Source organism: Cervus canadensis, chromosome 4, assembly GCF_019320065.1.
Source record: "Cervus canadensis isolate Bull #8, Minnesota chromosome 4, ASM1932006v1, whole genome shotgun sequence".
Taxonomy (NCBI): Eukaryota; Metazoa; Chordata; class Mammalia; order Artiodactyla; family Cervidae; genus Cervus; species Cervus canadensis.
The window spans coordinates 97,114,382-97,134,696 of record NC_057389.1 but is presented as its reverse complement, the minus strand read 5'-3'; the positions used below and the strand labels follow the sequence as shown (position 1 = coordinate 97,134,696).

Genomic DNA, 20,315 nt, shown 5'->3' with positions numbered 1-20,315 from the left:
TTGTCCCCTTCTCCTCCCACCTTCAGTCTTTCCCGGCATCACGGTCTTTTCCAGTGAATCAGTTCTTCACATCAGGTAGCCAAAGTATTGGAGTTTCAGCTTCAGCATCAGTCCTTCCAATGAATACTCAGGACTGATTTCCTTTAGGATTGACTGGCTGGATCTCCTCGCAGTGGATAGCCAATGGGAATTTGTTGTATGATTTAGGGAACTCAAACTGGGGATCTTTGACAACCTAGAGGGTGTGGGAGGTGGGAGGGAGATTCAGGAGTGAGGAAACATGTGCATACCTATGGCTGATTCATGTTGATGTATTGCAGAAACCAACACAATATTGTAAAGCAATTATCCTTCAATTAAAATAAATAACTTTTAAAAATGAATAAGTGACAAAATAACATGGCTACAGAAAGTTGCAAAAAGTTTGCAGAAAAAGGAACATTCTGAAAAGTCTTGGATTTGGTCAGGATTTTCTAAGGTTGGATTAAATTTAATCAGGGAAATGGATTTTATTAATAGTAGGCTGATGTAGAACTGGATTTGCTTTCTCTGTCTCACAAGAGAACAGAGTTTTCCTGGAATGCTGCTTTTGATAAAAGGTGTGAGTTTCTGTGCCTTTGAAGTGAAGTGAAAGTCGCTCAGTCATGTCCGACCCTTTGCGACCCCATGGACTGAGTCCCTTGAATTTTCCAGGCCCGAATACTGGAGTGGGTGGCCTTTCCCTTCTCCAGGGGATCTTCCCAACCTGGGGTTGAATCCAGGTCTCCTGCATTACAGGCGGATTCTTTACCAGCTGAGCCACCAGGGAAGCCCAAGAATGCTGGAGTGGGTGCCTTTACATGATCTCTATTTACTTTTGAGATTTTTTTTTCACCTTACCTCATTGTTTCACAGTGACTTATGATCCTATATAATCAAGTGTTTTAAAACTTTTTTAAGGAAGTTCCTGGCAGTGCCATGGTGAGGGCTCTGTGCTTGTGCTGCAGGGGACATGGGTTTGATCCCTGATCAGAGAAGTAAGATCTCACAAACTGCACAGCGCAGCCATAAAAGCTTTTTGAAATTTTTGACAGACTTCCCAAATGTGAAATTCTAATTAAAGTTCTTGTGATCTTCAGCTGACTTTAGGGTGCTTCAAAGGGACCCAAGAGCATCCCAAAGAGAGATCCTAAACTAATTGGGTTCATTTAGTATGTTAAATTACATGGGAAACACTGTCCAGACTCACTGTTGACTATGTTAGATGGAATCATCAGACTCTTCTCAATTTTATGATAGCCACCAAACAAATAGGGGAGAGGGTTTGGGGTTCTTCTGCTGTCTAATGTCTTACCTTACTCTTTGTCCAAAAATCCTCTGTAGGAATACTCCTGCCTCTAGGAATTCAGTTCTTGACCCCCGTGGCATTTTCCTTTGCTCCCAACTCCAGTTCCTCCTTTTTGCTAGGACCCCCTTCACTTCAGGCCTTGGCAGCCCATACACTGCTTTGGACAGCCTTTTAGGTGGATGCTGCCCAGAAGCCCACATTATAACCTCTATAGATGCTCAGTCTCGAATACACCCCAGCATAAGGAAACTTACTATAGGGCATAAGCTTTAAAGACAACAGATCCCCTCAAGGAGAGTCCTGGCAATGCCCTAGTACAAACGTCCCCCTGCCCATGATCCCTTGTGAAAGAGGCCAAATCACCCAGTGATGTCTAGTTAGACGTCCAGTTAATCAGAGACTCTCCAGTTTGGAGAGTAGAGGCCACTCAAAATCCCATTGGGTACGAAGGGAATTTGGAGGACACTCCAACCCACTTCTGGCAAAAGCCTCCTAGTAAATGTGTCTGGGATGCTGGAATTCATTTCTAGGAACGCTCTTTACCAGTTGCAGTTTCCTCGACATGGGAGGATCTTCTTCTAAGCTAGGAGCCCATTTGAGAATATAATTCCTTGGAGGGAGCAGAAGCCAAGGAACCACATGATCCAATGTGTATTAGAAGGGATGAGAAAGTGTATAAAAAAGGCCAGTTAATTATAAAGAGTTTAAAGGAGTGAACCAAGAAGAGAAAGAAAATTCAGCTCTCTTTCAGGGACAGCTTATGAACCTTTTAGAAAATTTACTAACATTGATCCTCCTACTCTTGAGTGTCAACCCCTGCTTCTACAACATTTTATCAGCCAGTCCAACCCTGATATTATGCCCACAAACACCTAGAGGTAGCCTTTGTGGTATATAATAATGGAGATCAAGTTGAGGAGGAAGAAAGAACCAATGTGAAAATAGGCAGACCAGGGTTCATACTTAACAGATGGCCATTGCTGTCAGTCAAGCCTTGCAACCTCAGTGCTACCCAATGGAGCCAAGGAAGCTTAAACATTCATTTGGAAGTAAACCAGCAAGGGATTTCCTTGCCAACCCTGGCTTGGCAGGATGGCACCAGCAAAGAAGGGCAGCAAGAAGAAGGGCTGGTCTGCCATCAGTAAGGTAGTGACCAGGTAGTGACACTATTAACATTCCCAAGCCTATCCATGGAGTGGGTTTCTAAAAGTGTGCCCCATAGGCACTCAGAGTAATCCAGAAAGTTGCTGTGAAGGAGGTGGGAACCCCAGATGTATGCATTGACACCAGGTTAACAAAGTTGCCTGGGCCAAAGGAATAAGAAATGTCCCATATCATATCTGTGTGTGCTTGTCCTGAAAATATAATGAAGATTCACCAAAGAAGCTCTATATATTGGTTACCTATGTACCTGTCACCACTTCCAAAATCTACAGTTAATGTGGATGAGAACTAACTGCTTATTGTCCAGTAAAGTTATTGAACCACAAAACAAAACCCAGCAAGGGCTTCAAATGAGAGTCAGCTGGCCACTGGGCCTGTACATACCAGAAAGGAGTGCCCTGGTCCATGCCCAGACCGGCCCATGCCCAGTCTTCAAACACACTTCCAAGGTCATTGGAAGTGGGACCTTTCCTGGTTCAGAGGGGAAGAGGATGCCCATTCCTGAGATGGCCATGCTAGGTGACCGAGGAAGCCAGGTACCTTCCTCCCACAGAAGATATCTGTCTCCACTGAGGAGCCCTGGGTGGTTTTTGATGTAGCAGGTGAGAAAATCCTTTTTTTTTTTTTTTAACTTGATACAGAAGCTACTCACTCTGTCCTAATCTCTCATGCTGGGCCTCTCCTCTAAAAGCTATACACTGACTGATGTTGATGGAAAGCCTTGCATCCGTTACTCCACTGGGCCTTTTCACTTGCCAATTTGAACAGTGACTTCACATGCCTTTTTAGTTGTGCCTGAGTGTCCTACCCCTTGGAGAAGGAAATGGCAATCCACTCCCATATTCTTGCGTGAAGAATTCCATGGACAGAGGAGCCTGGTGGGCTATAGCCCATGAGGTCACAAAGAGTCAGACATGACTGAGCGACTACGCAGCAGCAGTCCTGCCCCACTACTGGGGAGAGACCTTCTGGGTTCCTTAGAGCCATGTTACGATTAGGAGGCATCAGGCAGCCCCTTTTCTTGCCTCTGAGACAAATCAGCTAGAGGAACAATGGCTTTTTCCCAGCCGTATTCTACACACAGTAAACCCCGCAGTTTGACACAAAGGAATCCCTGGGAAGGCTATAAATGCCCAACCTGTAAAAACTAGCTTTAAGGCAGAAGTCGCTTATTCTGACAAGAGACAGTATCCCATAAAGTTGGAAGCAAAAAGGATTTGCAGCCTTCATAGAGAAATTCTTAAAACATGGCCTCTCAGTACCCTGTCAGTCTCCCAGCAGTACCCCTATTCTGCCAGTTGCTAAGTCAAATGGGGAATATCCAATGGAACAAGACCTTAGAGCAATAGGTGATGCAGTGGTCCCTGTACATCGCCTCTGGGCCAGTCCTTATATTAGTCAAGATTCCTAGAGATGCCTCATGGTTTACTGTGGTTGACCTCCAGAATGCCTTCCTTTTTCACCCCAGTTCATTGCTCATCACAGTCTGTGCCTTTGAGTGCACTAACCCTTACTCGGGCCAAATGCAAGAATATACCTGGACAGTATTGCCTTAGAGGTTTCAGGACAGTCCATGCTTGTTCTCCCAGGCCCTAGGAAAGGAACGGAAGGAAATATGCCTAAAAGAAGGATGATTCTACAGTATGTGGATGATATATTAATGTGTAGCCCCACAATGGAGACCTCAGATCAGAATACCCTTGAAGTCCTTGATTTCCTTGAGGCCTGGGGCTACAGGGTCTCCCACATAAAGGCACAAATCTCAAAGCAACAGTTTAAATATCTGGGATATGTTATAAACCCTGGAAGTAGACAGTTATTTCCAGATGGAAAACAAGCTATATTAGGCCTAAACATCCCACAGGTAAACATATTTGTACCTTCTTAGGCATGGTAGAATTTTGTGAAATTTAAATTCCAGGATTTGGTCCAATGGCTAAGCCTCTATATGAAGCCAGTATATGCCCAGATACAGAACCATTACTTTGGACTGGAACAAGAAGAGGCTTTTAGTAATATCAAGCAGGCCCTCGCCAGAGCTCTTATTATAGGCCTTCCTTTGCTTAACTTTTTATTTTATATTGGAGTATAGGTAATGAATAATGATGTGTTAGTTTCAGGTATATAGCAAAGTAATTCCATTATACACATACCTATTTCTTTTCAAATTCTTTCCCATTTAAGTTGTTGTATAATATTGATCAGAGTTCTATGTGCTATACAGTAGGTCCTTGTTGGTGAACCATTTAAAATGTAGCAGTGTGTACATGTTGTTCCTAAACTCCCTAACTATCCCTTCTCCCCCTCTTGCCCCACCCTACTTTCTTCTCTAAGTCTATGAGACTGTCTTGTAAATAAGTTCATTTGTATAATTTTTTTTTAGATTCCACATATAAGCAATATCACATGATACTTCACTTTTCTAACTTACTTCCCTCAGTATGAGAGACTTTCGGTCCATCCATGTTGCTGCGAATAGCATTATTCCATCCTTTTAAAATATTTGTTTATTTATTTTTGTTTTTGGCTGTGCTGGGTTTTTGTTGCTGGATATATGCCCAGGAATGGGATTGCAGGATGATATGGTAGCTCTATGTTTAGTTTTTTAAGGAACCTCCATACTTTTCTCCATAGTGGCTGTACATCTTACATTCCCACCAGTGGTGTAGGAGAATTCCCTTCCCTCCACACCCTCTCCAGCATTTATTTGTGGATTTTTTTGACAATAACCATATTGACTGGTGTGAGGTGATATCTCAATGTAGTTTTGATTTGCATTTCTATAATAATCAGTAAAGTTGAACATCTTTTCATATGCCTCCTGGCCATCTGTATGTCTTCTCTGGAGAAATGTCTGTTAGCTCTCTGCCTATTTTTTGATGAGTTGTTTGTTTTGATATTGAGCTGCATGAGCTGTTTGTGATTTTGGAGACTAGTTCTGTGTCAGCCATACCACTTGCAAGCGTTTTCTCTCATCCTGTGGGTTGTCTTTTCATTTTGTTTATGGTTTCCTTTGGTGTGAAAAAGCTTTTGAGTTTAATTGTGTCCAATGCGTTTATTGTTATTTTTTAATTTCCATTACTCTGGGAGACAGATCGAAAAATATATTGCTGCAATTTATGTCACAGAGTGTTCTGCCTATGTTTTCCTCTAAGAGTTTTATAGTGCCTGGTCTCACATTTAGGTCTTTAATCTCATTTTGAACTTAGAATATTGTAATTTAATTTTTTCTGAGTACCATTTATTGAAGAGAGTGTCTTTCCATCATTGTATAGTCTTGTCCCCAGAGTCACAGATTGATTGACCGTAGGTGTGTGGGTTTATTTCTGGGCTTTCTATCTTGTTCCATTGATCTATATTTCTGTTTTTGTGCCAGTATCATATGGTTTCGATGACTATAGCTTTGTAGTATAATCTGAAGTCAGGGAGCCTGATTCCTCCAGCTCTGTTTTTCTTTCTCGAGGTTTCTTTGGTTCTTCGGGGTCTTTTGTGTCTCCATATCAATTTTAAGATTTTTTTTTTTTTTTTTTTTTTGTTATTCTAGTTCTGTGAAACATGCTGTTGGTAATTTGATAGGAATTGCATTGAATCCCTAGATTGCCTTGGGAGTACGGTCATTTTGACAATGTTGATTCTTCCAGTCCAAGAACATGGTATATCTCCCCATCTATTTATGTCATCTTCAGTTTCTTTCATTAGTGTCTTATAGTTTTTGAAGTACAGGTCTTCTGTCTCCTTCAGTAGGTTTATTCCTAGGTATTATATTCTTTGTGATGTGTTGGTAAGTGGGATTGTTTCTTTAATTTCTCTTTCTAATCTTTCATTGCTAGTATATAGAAAAACAATAATTTCTGTGTATTAATTTTGTAACCTATAACTTGGCCAAATTCATTGATGAGTTCTAGTAGTTTTCTGATAGTATCTTTAGGATTTTCTATGTATAAGTATCATGTCATCTGCAAACACTGACAGTTTAACTTCCTTTCCAATTTGGATTCATTTTATTTATTTTTCTTTTCTGATTGCCATAGCTAGGGATTCTAAAACTATGTTGAATAAAAGTGGTGAGAGTGGAAATCTTTGTCTTGTTCCTGATCTTAGAGGAAATGCTTTCAGCTTTTCACTGTTGAGGATGATGTTAGCTATAGGTTTGTCATATGTGGCCTTTATTATATTGAGATATGTTCCCTCTATGCCCTCTTTCTGGAGAGTTTTTCTCATAAATAGGTGTTGAATTTTGTCAAAACTTTTTCTGCCTCAATTGAGATTATTATGGCTTTTAATTCTTCAGTTTGTTGATGTGGTGTATCACACTGATTTGCAGATACTGAGAAATCTAGGATAAATCCCACATGATCATGATGTACAATCCTTTTTAATGAATCTTTGGATTCAGATTGCTAGTATTTTGTTGAGGATTTTCGTATCTATGTTCATCAGTGATATTGGTCTGTAATTTTCTTTTTTTTGGTGGTATCTTGGTCTAGGTTTGTTTTTTTTAAGTATCGAATTATTTCAATATTTAGTTTCATTTTAAAATTGAAGCTATTGGACAATTTTTTGCAATTTAAAATTCATTATTAGAGGTGAGGAGAACATTAATAAGCCATTAGTTATTGACAACAAATAAAATTATCAACCATGCATTTAAAAAAGCCATGTTAAAGAGTAAAAAGTTCCAATTATACTATTTAACTGAAGGAACTCTCCTTAACCTCTTTATTTCCAATGATAACATTCTCATTTTGACATAATTTACACCTTTTTCACCCAATTAATACAGTATAAACAAAATTTTTCCAAATGTTAAGACTTTACCATTTATGACATATAACTGTAACTCTTTAAGAGTTCCTTAAAAGAAATTTGAAATTTTAATTCTCACCGTGAACCTGTCTGATCAAAAAGTAAAGGACATCACTACCACATGAATTAAAACAAAGAATGGAATGAAAAAAAGAAGTGGTATCTATATAATCAGCAAATTATCTGATAAGACATTTTAACTACTTCACATTTCTGCTTAGCACAAGTGAGAATAACCTGGTTCCAAGGTACTACAAGGTTTGGCATTTTTCCTCTTAAGCTTTAAATCATAGTGTTACTCTACTCAAGTAATCTCTAAGAAAATGGCAGTGTTCATAAGTACAAAAATTATTATATACAGTAGGTGGTATGTTACATAGTCAAGATGACAAGAGAATTCTTTATAAAATTAGATTTTTTAAAATTCAGAATATCTGGTAATTACCAGTATCTCAAAAGCAAAAATGAGAAAAATACAGAAACTAGAAGTACTCATTGAATAATATTATTTCACTTTGAGGAAACCAGAAATGATTCTATTCCAAGAAATAAGTAATAATGATGAGATGTAATAACACCATATATCTTTTAAGCCAAAGCATGCTTTTCTGCTCAGAACAATTCTGATTTTTACATTCTTAATCTCCTTTGTCCAGAACAGGACCCCATTTGAGTCATTATTTGAATAGAGTTCATAATCTAAAGCCACTTTTCTCCACAGGATGTTTTCATTTTAGTATTTATACAAAAGCTGCAAAAAAGCAAATGAAAGTGAGTTATAAGAATTTGTAGCATAATAAATGCCAATTACAGTAACTGTCAACAGACTTCTATACCGAAGCCAAAAAGCTGCTACAGTACAGGTGAGAAATGACATGATTCTTCCATAGACTCAGACTCCGTTTAGTAATACCCTCATAAGATCCAAAAGGAAACCTTAATGGGTCCTTTCAAAGGCACATAATTTTCCAATTTTCCTCTGGACACACAGCCTGTACATTCCTTTAATCCTTTTTTAGTCGTTTAGCTTTTGCAATGTTTTCTTGACGTTTTTGTTTCTTTTGCTCCTTTTCCCTGGGCTCAATCATCTTGGCCAATTTCCGAGACTGCACAGCACTTGCTAGAAACAATGGAGTCAGAGCCAAAATAACTGTTGTAAGGAAGCCGTATGGGTCCTGTGCAGCCCACTCCACAACACACTCAGCCCAAGCCTTTAAATCAAACATCTTTGTGGAGGACTTATGCTTGAGTCAGTCAGTTCAGTCACTCAGTCGTGTCCGACTCTTTGCGACCTCGTGAATCGCAGCACGCCAGGCCTCCCCGTCCATCACAAACTCCTGGAGTTTACTCAAACTCATGTCCATTGAGTCGGTGATGCCATCCAACCATCTCATCCTCTGTCGTCCCCTTCTCCTCCTGCCCCCAATCCCTCCCAGCATCAGGGTCTTTTCCAATGAGTCAACTCTTCGCATGAGGTGGCCAAAGTATTGGAGCTTCAGCTTCAGCATCAGTCCTTCCAATGAACACCCAGGACTGATCTCCTTTAGGATGGACTGGTTGGATCTCCTTGCAGTCCAAGGGACTCTCAAGAGTTTTCTCCAACCACAGTTCAAAAGCATCAATTTTCGGCGCTCAGCTTTCTTCACAGTCCAACTCTCACATCCATACATGACCACTGGAAAAACCATAGCCTTGACTAGATGGACCTTTGTTGGCAAAGTAATGTCTCTGCTTTTTAATATGCTATCTAGGTTGGTCATAACTTTCCTTCCAAGGAGCAAGCGTCTTTTAATTTCATGGCTGCAGTCACCATCCGCAGTGATTTTGGAGCCCCAAAAAATAAAGTCTGACACTGTTTCCACTGTCTCCCCATCTATTTCCCATGAGGTGATGGGACCAGATGCCATGATCTTAGTTTTCTGAATGTTGAGCTTTAAGCCAACTTTTTCACTCTCCTCTTTCACTTTCATCAAGAGGCTTTTAGTTCCTCTTCACTTTCTGCCATAAGGGTGGTGTCATCTGCATATCTGAGGTTATTGGCATATTCTTCCATCCAGCCCAGCATTTCTCATGATGTACTCTGCATATAAGTTAAATAAGCAGGGTGACAATATACAGCCTTGATGTACTCCTTTTCCTATTTGGAACCAGTCTGTTGTTCCATGTCCAGTTCTAACTGTTGCTTCCTGACCTGCATACAGGTTTCTCAAGAGGCAGGTCAGGTGGTCTGGTATTCCCATCTCCTTCAGAATTTTCCACAGTTTATGCTTGAGTAGTGATCTCTAATTTTGTCCTGAGATTAGCAGCCAGTCACAATTTCAGATGACCTTTAGTTGGCTGTCTTTTTCTTTAACTCTACCAATACACTTGTGAGAGAAGGCTTAAATTCTATATACTCCCATGCACCTCAATTTTGGACCCCAAGTGCAAGCGCCCTCCACACCAAGGAATAAATATTCTTTCTTCTGAAAAGAATTGACCAGACTTGATCTTCAGACCAGACCCGCATGGCGCCTGAAGCTGATGGCACCTCACAGCCACCTGCACTTTGCCTTCCTTGTGTTTTCCCCTTGGCTCACTCTTCCTTCCTCACCCTCACCACTGCGGCCTCGCTTCCCTGACCCTGCACACGGGCGACCACCGGCGGGGCGCCAACAGCCGGTGGTCCCCGGGAATCAGGGGTCTTCCCCACCGCACCCTGGGCTGCCGGCGCTGCGCCCTGGCCGTCTCTGCTGAACACTGGGGCGAAACAGCCGCTCCGGCCTCCACCCGCCCCCCTACATCTCACGGGGCATGGTGGGTTCGGACCCCCCACTCCCGACTCACTGCTTGGTCTAGTTTTGGTATACGGGTAATGGTGGCCTCATAGGCTGAGTTCGGGAGTTTTCTTTCCTCCGCAATTTTTTGGAACAGTTGTAGGATAGGTGTTAACTGTCCTCTAAATGTTTGATAGACTGCCTGTGAAGCCATCGGGCCCTCGTTTGTTGAGAGTTTTTAATCATAGTCTCAATTTCAATGCTTGGGATTGGTCTGTTCATATTTTCTATTTCTTCCTGGTTCAGTCTTGGGAGACTGTGCCTTTCTAAGAATTGTGTCAATTTCTTCCAGGTTGTCCATTTTATTGACATACAGTTACTTGCCCTAGTCTCTTATAACCCTTTGTGTTCCTGTAGAGTCAGTTGTAACTTCTCTTTTTTCATTTCTAATTTTATTGTTTGAAGCCCTCTCCCTTTTTTCTTGATGAATCTGGCTAAAGGTTTATCAATTTTGTTTATTTTTTCGAAGAACTAGCTGTTAGTTTCATTGATCTTTTCTGTTGTTTACTTCATCTCTATTTCATTTTCTTTTTTTTTTTTTCAATTTCTCCTTTATTTATTTATTTATTTTTTCCAGTGGGTTTTGTCATACATTGATATGAATCAGCCATAGATTTACACGTATTCCCCATCTATTTCATTTTCATTTATTTCTGCTCCAATCTATGATTTCCTCCTTCTACTCAACTTTAGGTTTTATTTATTTCTCTAGTTGCTTTAGGTATAAGTTTAGGTTGTTTGAGATTTTTCTTGCTTTCTGAAGATTGAATTGCTATAACCTTTCCTCTTAAAACTGCTTTTGCTGTATCCCATAGGTTTTGTTTGTTTGATTGGTTTTCTGTGTGTGTGTGTTTTTTTCTTTTTTTAGTTTGTTTTTGGTGATGTCATGTGACATGTAGAAATTCATCCCGTAGATTTTGGATCATTGAGCTTTCATTTTCGCTTGTGTCTGGGTATTTTTTATCTCCTCTGTGATTTCTTCAGGGACCTATTAGTTGTTTAGCAGCATTTGCTTAGCCCCCACTGAGCCCCACTGTTTGCGTTTTTAGTTTTTTTCTTGTACTCTATGTCTAATCTCATAGTGCTATGGTCAGAAAAGAGGATTGACGTGGTTTCAGTTTTCTTAAATGTACTGAGGCTCACTTTGTGGCCCAACATGTGGTCAATCCTGGAGAATGTTCAATGTGCACAAGAAGAATGTATCTTCTGCTGCTTTTGGATGGAATGCTTTATAAATATCAAGTCCACCTGATCTAAGGAAGGCCTGTGTTTCCTTATTGACTTTTCTGTCTGGATGATGTGTCCATTGATGAAAGTGGTGTGCTAAAGTCCCCCAATTTCTCCCTTAATGGTGGTTAGTATTTGCCTTATATATTGAGGTGCTCTTGTGTTGGGTTCATATGTACTTAAAATTGTTTTATGTTCTTGGATTGATCCCTTGATCATTATGTAGCATCCTTGTCTTCTGTAACAGTCTTTATTTTAAAATCTATTTTATCTGAAATGAATATTGTTACTCCACCTTTGTTTTGATTTCCATTTGTATGGAATACCTTCTTCCATCTCATCACTTCTAGTCTGTATGTGTCCCTAAGTCTGAAATTGGTCTCTTGTAGACAGCATATATATGGGTGTTGTTTTTGTATCTGTTCAGCCAGTCTGTGTCTTTTGTCTCATGCATTTAATCCATTTACATTTAAGGTGATTATTGATATGTGTGTTTCTATTGCCATTTCCTTAATTATTTTGTGTTTTTTTATAGGTCTTTTTTAGTCCTTTCCTCTTTTGTTCTCTTGTGGTTTGATGATCGTCTTTAATGTTATGTTTGGGTTTTTCTTTTTTGTATGTGTATCTATTGTAGTTTTGGGGTTAGCTGTTCCCATGATGGTTTGATATAGCAGTCTTTATATGTACAAGGTTATTTTAAGTTGCTGGTCCCTTTCCCACCTAGAGAAGTTTCTTTATCATTTATTGCAAAGCTGCTCTGGTGGTGCTGAATTCTCTTAGCTTTTGGCTGTAAAAATTGAATTTCCCTGTCAAATCTGAATGAGGGCCTTGTTGGGTGGAGTATTCTTAGTTGTAGGTTCTTCACTTTCATCATTTTAAATATATCATGCCAGTCCTTTCTGGCCTACAAAATTTCTGCTGAAAAACCAGATGATAACTTTATGGGAGTTCCCTTGTATGTTATTTGTTGATTTTTCTCTTATTGCTTTTAATATTTTTTACTTTTCTTTAATTTTTTTTTTTTCTATTTGATTGCTACATGTCTCAGCATGTTCTTCCTTGGGTTTATCCTGCCTGTGACTTTCTGCACTTCCTGGACTTGGCTGACTGTTTCCTTTCCCATGTTAGGGAAGTTTTCAACTATTATTTCTTCAAATAATTTCTCAGGTCTCTTCTTTCTTCTCTTTCTGGGATTCCTATAATGCAAATTTTGGTGTGTTTAATGTTGCCCCAGAGGTCTCTTAGACTGTCTTCGTTTCTTTTCATTCTTTTTTCTTTATTCTGTTCTGTGGCTATGATTTCTACCACACTGTCTTCCAGGTTACTTATCTGTTCTTCTGCCTCAGTTATTTTGCTATTAATTCCTTCTAGTATGTTTTTCATTTCAGTTATTATATTGTTCATCTTTGTTTGTTCTTTAGTTCTTCTAGGTCTTTGTTAAACATTTCTTACATGTTCTCAATTCTTGTCTCTGTCCTTTTTCTGAGATCTTGAGTCTTTTTCACTATCATTATTCTGAATTCTTTTTCTGGAAGATTGCTTAACTTCACTTCACTTAGTTGTTTTTCTGGAGTTTTCTTTTTCCTTCATCTGGGACATATTCCTCTGCCATTTCATTTTGTCTAACTTTCTGTGATTGTGGTTTTGGTGCTGCAGACTGCGAAACTGAAGTTCTTCCTTTTGCTGTCTGATCTCTGATGGATGAGTCTATGAAAGAGGTTTGTGCAAGCTTCCTAATGGGGTGGACTGATGGGGCTATGTCTTATCACATTGGCTGGCAGGGCTGTGCTCCATAAAACTTTCATCTCTTTGTCTGCTGATGGGTGGGGCTGTGTTCCCTTCCTGTTGGTTGTTTGGCCTGAGGCAGGGCAGTGCTGGAGCCCTCAGGCTGTTTTGTGGGGCACATGTGTGGCCGCCTGGAGGGCTCATGCCAACGAGTACTTCCCAGAACTGCTGCTGCCAGTGCATCTGTCCCCACGGTGAGCCACAGTTACCCCTTGCCTCTTCAAGAGACTCTCCAATACTAGCAGGTGGGACCGGCCCAATCTCTTCTGTGGTCACTGCTTTCTTCCCTTAGACCCTGATGTGCTGAGACTTTATGTGTGCCTTCCAAAAGTGAAGTTCCTGTTTTCTTCAGTCCTGTGGAAGCCCTGCAAGCAAATCCCACTGAGTTTCAAAGCCAGATTCTCTGGGGACTCCTCCTCCCATTGACAGACCACCCCCCGCCCCAACCCCCGGCTGGAAAGCCTGATGTGGTGCTCAGAACTTTCATTCCAGTGGGAGAACTTCTGTGGTACAATTGTTTTCCAGATTGTGGGTTGCCCTCCTGGTGGGTATGAGATTTGATTTTATTGTGATTATGCCTCTCCTGCAGTTTCATTGTGGCTTTTTCTTTATCTTCGGAGGTAGGGCATCTTTTTTGGTATGTTCTGGTGTTTTTTTTGGTCAGTGGTTATTCAGCAGTTAGTTGTGATCCTTGTGTTCTCGTAAGAAGGGGTGAGCACACCTCCCCATTTGAAAAAGACATTCATCTTGTACATGGCTGAAAAGCAAGGGAAAGCTTTTAGGGTCCTTATACAGAAGCTGGGAGCAGTTCCTTAGCCTATAGGCTGTTTTTCCAAACAACTTGATTCCATGGCCTGAGGTTGGCCTGGCTCCCTCTGGGTAGTAGCTGCCACTGCTTTATTGTGGGAGAAGCTGACATGCTTACCTTTGGACAGACACTGTAAGTCCAGGCCCCCTGTCAATACAAGGAGTCCTGATGATTAAAGGCCACCATTGGCTAACTGGAGGCTGCCTTATTAAATACCAGCCTTGACTCCCCAGAGGTAACCCTCAAAACTGGCCACACCTTCAACCCAGCTACACAGATACCTGCTGAAAGCCCCAAACTAACATATTCCTCCCTCAAAACCCTTGACCAGGTTTATGGCTGTAGGTCTGCTCTAACAGAGCAGGCCATAGAAAAGTCTGAGGAAGAATGGTTTGTTGATGGCATCAGTTTTATTAAAGATGGAGCCAGGAGAGCAGAGTATGCTACTGTGAATACTCCTAGTGTTATAGAAGCAAACCTTTGCTATCCAACACTTTGGCCCAGAGGGCTGAACTGATAGCCCTAACTGAACCTTAACTTTAGGGAAAGGAAAAATTATAAATATATGCAAAGGTTTTATTGTTTTATATGTTTATGCAGCTATCTGTGGGGAAAATGCATTTTTTTAAATGCAGAAAGTTCCCCTGTAAAATATGGGGCTGAGATTGTACGTCTCATAGAAGCAGTTCAAAGCCCAAAGCAAATACAGTTAACTGACAATCCTCGTATTTGGTATGGGAAGGGAAATAGAAAACTCTGGTTTGTTCTCTTGGCAAACTTTCTGGGTGGGGGGAGTGGAGTAGGAGGGAGACTTAAGCGGGAAGGGATGTATGTATACTTATAGCTGATAAACACTGTTGTACAGTAGAAACTTAACACACCATTGTAAAGCAATTATCCTCCAATTTAAAAAATTAAAAAAACACTTTATGGAGGGAAGTTTTTACTTTCTCATAAGGCTTCTCTTGTCAGTCACACTGTTTTATGCTATACTTTGTCTAATGCTTTGTTGTCTTCCCTACTGTTGTAAATCTGTGACTAAGACTTTTTGGTCCAAGAAGGAGACCTGGACCAATAGTTCCAGACCTTCCATTCTAAAAATAGAAACATGTCAACCTTTAACCCTGAGATTAACAAAAATATAAACCCAAGCAGAATAGCATTGTAATTTTGGCAAGGATGATATTGCCTCCCCTGTCTAGTCAACAGTTAAGGAAGCCCTCCCAATGTTAACTGATTTCTTCCCTTTCTAGGCCCTTTGTTCTCCTTTTCGCCCTTGTTTATTTAAGCTTTTGGTTAAGTTTGTGTCTTCTAGGCTCCAACAATTTCAAGTAAGGCTCATGATGGTTCAAGGAATTTAAACCATAGCAGTGGAAAGTGGCCCAGGTTCCTACAGGTCCTTGGAAGAGTCAGTGAGGGACTTACACACCTCTCAGGTAGGCTGCGGTCTGTGGCCCCTGTTCATCAGGAAGAAGTTTCATCCCCTTTCCTTAGGAATAAGGGTGTAGAGTCTCTGGGACCTGGGACCCATTGCTGCAGTGCTTGGACCTGGACAAACATCTTCTTCAGTGACAAAATACAGAGAAATTATAAAGGACTAAAAATAACTGCATATATGCACAGTTGGGGCAAATTATGGACAACAAGATATGATAAGATAAAAAACCCAACTGCAGCTTCTGAAGAGCCAGGAGCAAAACAGGGAGCAAAACCAAGGTTTCAGAAGCTAAAGCAGGATACTGTGAACGCCTCCTGCAGTCAACCCAGTGAACAGGGTGGGCGGACCACCTAAGCCACCCCTCCTGCCCAAGCTCTGGACATGCCCCTCCGCTCACCCCATGAAAGCAACCAGCTTGCCCCCTGTTGGGGAGCAAGCAAGGGAATCTGTTACTTATTTTTGCTAACACCCTGCTGTAGCAATAAAGCCTTGCCTGAATTTCTTGTCTGGCCTCTTGTCAATTTCTGTTGATTAAGGAAGACCAAGAACCCTGATCAGTAACAATGGGAATGATCTCAGGTGGCTCTGGGGTGGCTGTGTCCAGCAGTGGCTTGAAATAGGATATCAGTTCCCCAGCATATGGATTGACCCTGGGCCATGTTGATGAAAGAGCTAAGTCCTATCCAAGACCACCAGGGATTAGTTGCTAGAGGTAGGGCCCTGGCTCTTTGTCTGCCTTGGAGAAGGAATTCAGCAAAGAGATGGAAAGTAGTGAAACAAGTAAAGCATTTATTAGGAGGAAAAAGTACATGTGGATAGACACACCGGCTCAGGGAAGGAGTCATGCATTTTTGGGGTAGTTTAAATTACTTATATGGGGGCAGTTCTGGGTTTCCTCTGGCCAGTCATTTCGCTTTGTCTGAATCCATATTTGATCTGATTCCAGGCCCTCCCCTGTATGTTCATTCATCTTTCAACCATGATAGATTCTAGCACAAGGGTCTTTGGGAAGTTGACAGAACATATTATGATCTGGTGCCACCTCCCTTCTCTGATACCTGAGGAACCATTGTGCGCATGTTTGGGAGGTCTTCTTGACCTCAAGAATGAGAAATATGTGGTCTCTTTTTTAATCCAGGCAGGACTCAGCTCCTCCTTGCTCCTGCCATTGTCTTTATTTTGAAGTATCTGTCTCCTGTCCCAGGATGGGGAGCAATGTGGCTGGACCTCGCTTTGCCTCCAGCTGGGATAATGTACAGTATCGGCTGCCTGCACCAATGCCCCCTCCCCTTGAGGATTATTTTCTCTAGTCTACTGGATAAACACTTGCTGAGGACCAGGAGCCGCTCCTGCTCTGTGAAAGGCAAGTGGGCTGTTTTCAAGAGTAAAAGTGCCCATGTATATGGGTGGAAAAGGGTGTTGAGCTCGGTCATTAGTCCAGAGTGGGACTGGCCTCCCAGGTGCCATGAGCAGGTGGGCAGGAGACATGAGGAACTGCCAAGTAATGTGGGATGGGCCCAGCACCTCGTCTCCCTGACCATAGGGCGCTTGCACATTCATACTTGTACTAATTGCAGGCTTTCCCACCCCTTTGTGGAATCAGGTGGGGTTACAGGCAAGAAAGGGATTTGTCTTCAGGCTCTGGGCAAGTATTGGAGGAGGGCCCTTGCCATTTCTCTGCTTGGGCACCATTTCTAGGAGTCCTGGCGCCCAGCACCCAGCATTGCTTGTCAGGACTTTTGGGGTTGGAGGAGCTGGTGGGAGAGGCCTCTTGGGGGAGGGTGAGTTCAGACTGGGAGATGTTGAGCATTTGTCTTCCTCATCCATCCCAGGCAGCAGGATAGAAGGCTTAGAGTGTTCTAGTTTCTGGGCATTCCCCTCTGCAGAGGTATTTTTGCGAGGAGTGGTGAGGCAGGGCCAGGGACTGAGACAGGGCTTGATCCTGATTAAATGACTGACCTCAGTTTTCCTGCAGACTAGATTCCAATGCTGATGCAGTGGCACTGCTCTCTACTTGCTAATGAACTTTGTAAACTGAGACTGGGCGTGTCCGAGCTTTCTGGAGTAAACCATCTTGTTTTGTGTCCTCGGGTTTTCACAGGCATTTTTTATTTATGGCAGGGATAACAGTTTTTCACTTGGACTATGGCATGAAGGGTTTAAAATTTTTTTCTAAATGTGTAAGTTTAAAAGTGAATTGGTTTAAGGAAAATTATTAAATAGTAAAAGTTAAGGAGATGGTCTGTCAGTGCTGTAAATTTGGGAAGTTTATCTGGGTGCCCTTCCCCTCTGGCTTTGGTGAGGAGTAGCAGGAATAGGGGGCTGGGAAGGAGACAGAATTCTGTCGTAACATCTGGTAGATATAGGGCCTCTGTCAGAAATGGGAATGTCCAGGGCAGGGTTGGGGAGAAGTATGGTGATTGACCTTGGGAATGTGAGGTCTGAAGTGATGAAGAGGGGGGAAGGGACAAGGGTGAGCAAACTTTGGGGGGCCACACACTGCAACTGATGGCTGGGGTTGGGCAGCTATAGGGTTGCAGGCAGTGGAGGTTGAGGGTAGTCTTTCCAGACCTCCTCTCACCCCCCGACTGGGCTGCCTGTCTGTACCCTCTCCTGAGCACCCCTTCAGAATTCCAGGAGAGAGTTCTCTGTGTCACACATCCACTCAGGACACACACCCACCTCTGGGCTGAGAATGGGTTAGCACCATGCCTGACTGTCTTGCTAAGATTATATGCTGAGTGGGAGAAGGGGCATCCCAAGTAAAAGCTGATAACTACCATTCAGTCAGTGCAGTTCAGTCGCTCAGTCACGCCAGGCCTCCCTGTCCATCACCAACTCCTGGAGTCTTCTCAAACTCGTGTCCATCGAGTCGGTGATGCCATCCAGCCATCTCACCCTCTGTCGTCCCCTTCTCCTCTTGCCCCCAATCCCTCCCAGCATCAGGGTCTTTTCCAATGAGTCAACTCTTCGCATGAGGTGGCCAAAGTACTGGAGTTTCAGCTTCAGCATCAGTCCTTCCAATGAACACCCAGGACTGATCTCCTTTAGGATGGACTGGTTGGATCTCCTTGCAGTCCAAGGGACTCTCAAGAGTCTTCTCCAACACCACACTTCAAAAGCATCCATTTTTCAGCACTGATACTACCATTGGAAGGGGCTAAAGGTGACAAAGTCATGGAAAGAAAGAAGCCTAAGGGGGTGACATCACAGTGAAGGAAAGTCTACTGTTCCTCGATTCATTGTCTTGCATGCATGCATTCATTCTATCCACTACTGGGGTGGGGTGGTAAACCTAGGCCCTGGTGTCCCTGACAGGCCTTTAACTTGTCCCTCATTGTAGCCTCTGGATTCCTAAGTTTTCCCTTGGAAACTGGTGGCTGCCTGGCTCTGGGCCAGTCTTCCACTCCCCTCTGTGCCCTGCACAGAGAGTTAGGAATTCTACTTGCCTGCTTGCAACTCAGACTCCCTCTGGGCACTTTCAAGCAGGTGAATTCTGCTTGTCACCCTGTGAATGGTTCAGCGGCTCATGCCTGGAGACAGCAGTGCTGGCCCCTACCTAGGAAGGAGGACGGAGCCCAACAGACCAGAAAAGAGCTGCTTTCTCTCTGGACCCCAGGCTGTGGGCCCTTCCTCCACTGTTCTTGCTTCCTACAGCATGAAAATGCCATTTTGCATTGGGAATACATGCCAGCTTTCAGCTCATTTTGCCTTCCAAGAGAGTTGCTGGGATAGCCCTTGGAGGTGGCCAGTCCTTCCATCCTTCTTCAGTGGAGCTTCTTAACCTGTGGTCTAGAGTTGGGGAGGTCCAAGAGCTGAGATGAGGGGGAAAAAATCCTTCATGTTCACTAATATCTAACTGAAACTTGGAATTTCCTTCGATTGTGAATGGAGGCAGCAAAGTCCAGCAGAATTAGCAGTGTTCGTGACTGTCACAGAGAAATCACAGGGGTTTTCATACTCACTAAAGGTGTTAGACACTTCGAAATAGCAGTTTCGTACTACTACCTCATGTTTCTGGTATTTATTAATCCAGAGGCATTATTTATAATGCCTGTCTTATAACTTAATGAGTTTAATAAAGAATCCAGGTATTCCTATATCACAAATTTGTATGTTTTTATATTTTGACATTTGTGTTTCCACATGAGTAGTCTTTTTATAATACAGTATACTTTATTTTATGCATTTTAACACATGGCTTTAAGCAGGACTCCTCCAGATGCTTAAGGGTGTCTCTGACACAGTGAGAGTTTAGCAGTCCTGAAAGGCTCACCTCACTACTCCACCAGTCCTTCCCTTAGACACTTTGTTACTAACCAGGGTTCTTGGACCCCTTAATCAGCAAAATTTGAGTAGAGGCCAGACAAGAAATTCAGGCGAGGCTTTATTGGGAATCCTGCTGCAGCAGGAGGGAGCAAAAACAAGTAACAGTTTGTTTCCCTTGTTGCCTGAGGTGGGGGAGCGAGATGGTTCCTTATGAGGGGTGAGAGTGGAGGTGTCTTGGGTCATCTGCCCACTCTCCTGGCAGTGCCATGTGCAGGGTGCATGTGCAATATTGTGTTTTTGCTCCTGGCTCCTCAGGATTGGCATTTCGGTTCTTGTTTATAATTTGTTCCAACTGTGCATGCACACGCAATTATTTTTAGTCCCTTATAGTTTCTTTGTATTTTATTGTTCAGGGGAGGTTTATCCAGGTGCGAACACCCGAGCAAAAGGTCTCAGGTTTCAAGTACCAGCCTGTGTCATTCCCCCCGAAGGATTCTTTACCCTTTATTTATAAGGGTTAAGGTGATAGGAGTGACTTGAAGTGAGATAGTTCTCTACCTGAGACTCAGTCCTGGGTCACCTGTGTGAAAACCAGGACTCCTAACTGCTAGAACACCAGGGACTAGTGGGTATAAGTAGAGCCCTGGTTCTTGTCTCCTTTGAAAAAAGAATTTT

The 20,315-nt window shown here is 42.3% G+C and overlaps 2 protein-coding genes across 2 annotated transcripts in view; one reads left to right on the top strand and one right to left on the bottom strand.

Moving 5' to 3' along the window:
• The window catches only part of SQSTM1 (sequestosome 1), a 72,055-nt gene that overhangs the window by 12,640 nt on the left and 39,100 nt on the right, over window positions 1-20,315 (top strand). The window lies entirely within an intron of this gene.
• Window positions 8,294-8,667, bottom strand: LOC122440585 (small integral membrane protein 15-like). The gene has a single exon (XM_043467008.1). The coding sequence runs from the start codon at window positions 8,521-8,523 to the stop codon at window positions 8,302-8,304; it is 222 nt and encodes a 73-aa protein (XP_043322943.1). The 5' UTR covers window positions 8,524-8,667; the 3' UTR covers window positions 8,294-8,301.

Excerpts from the sequence above, each read along its gene's own strand:
- LOC122440585 (XM_043467008.1), bottom strand. The coding sequence starts at position 8,523 with ATGTTTGATTTAAAGGCTTGGGCTGAGTGTGTTGTGGAGTGGGCTGCA.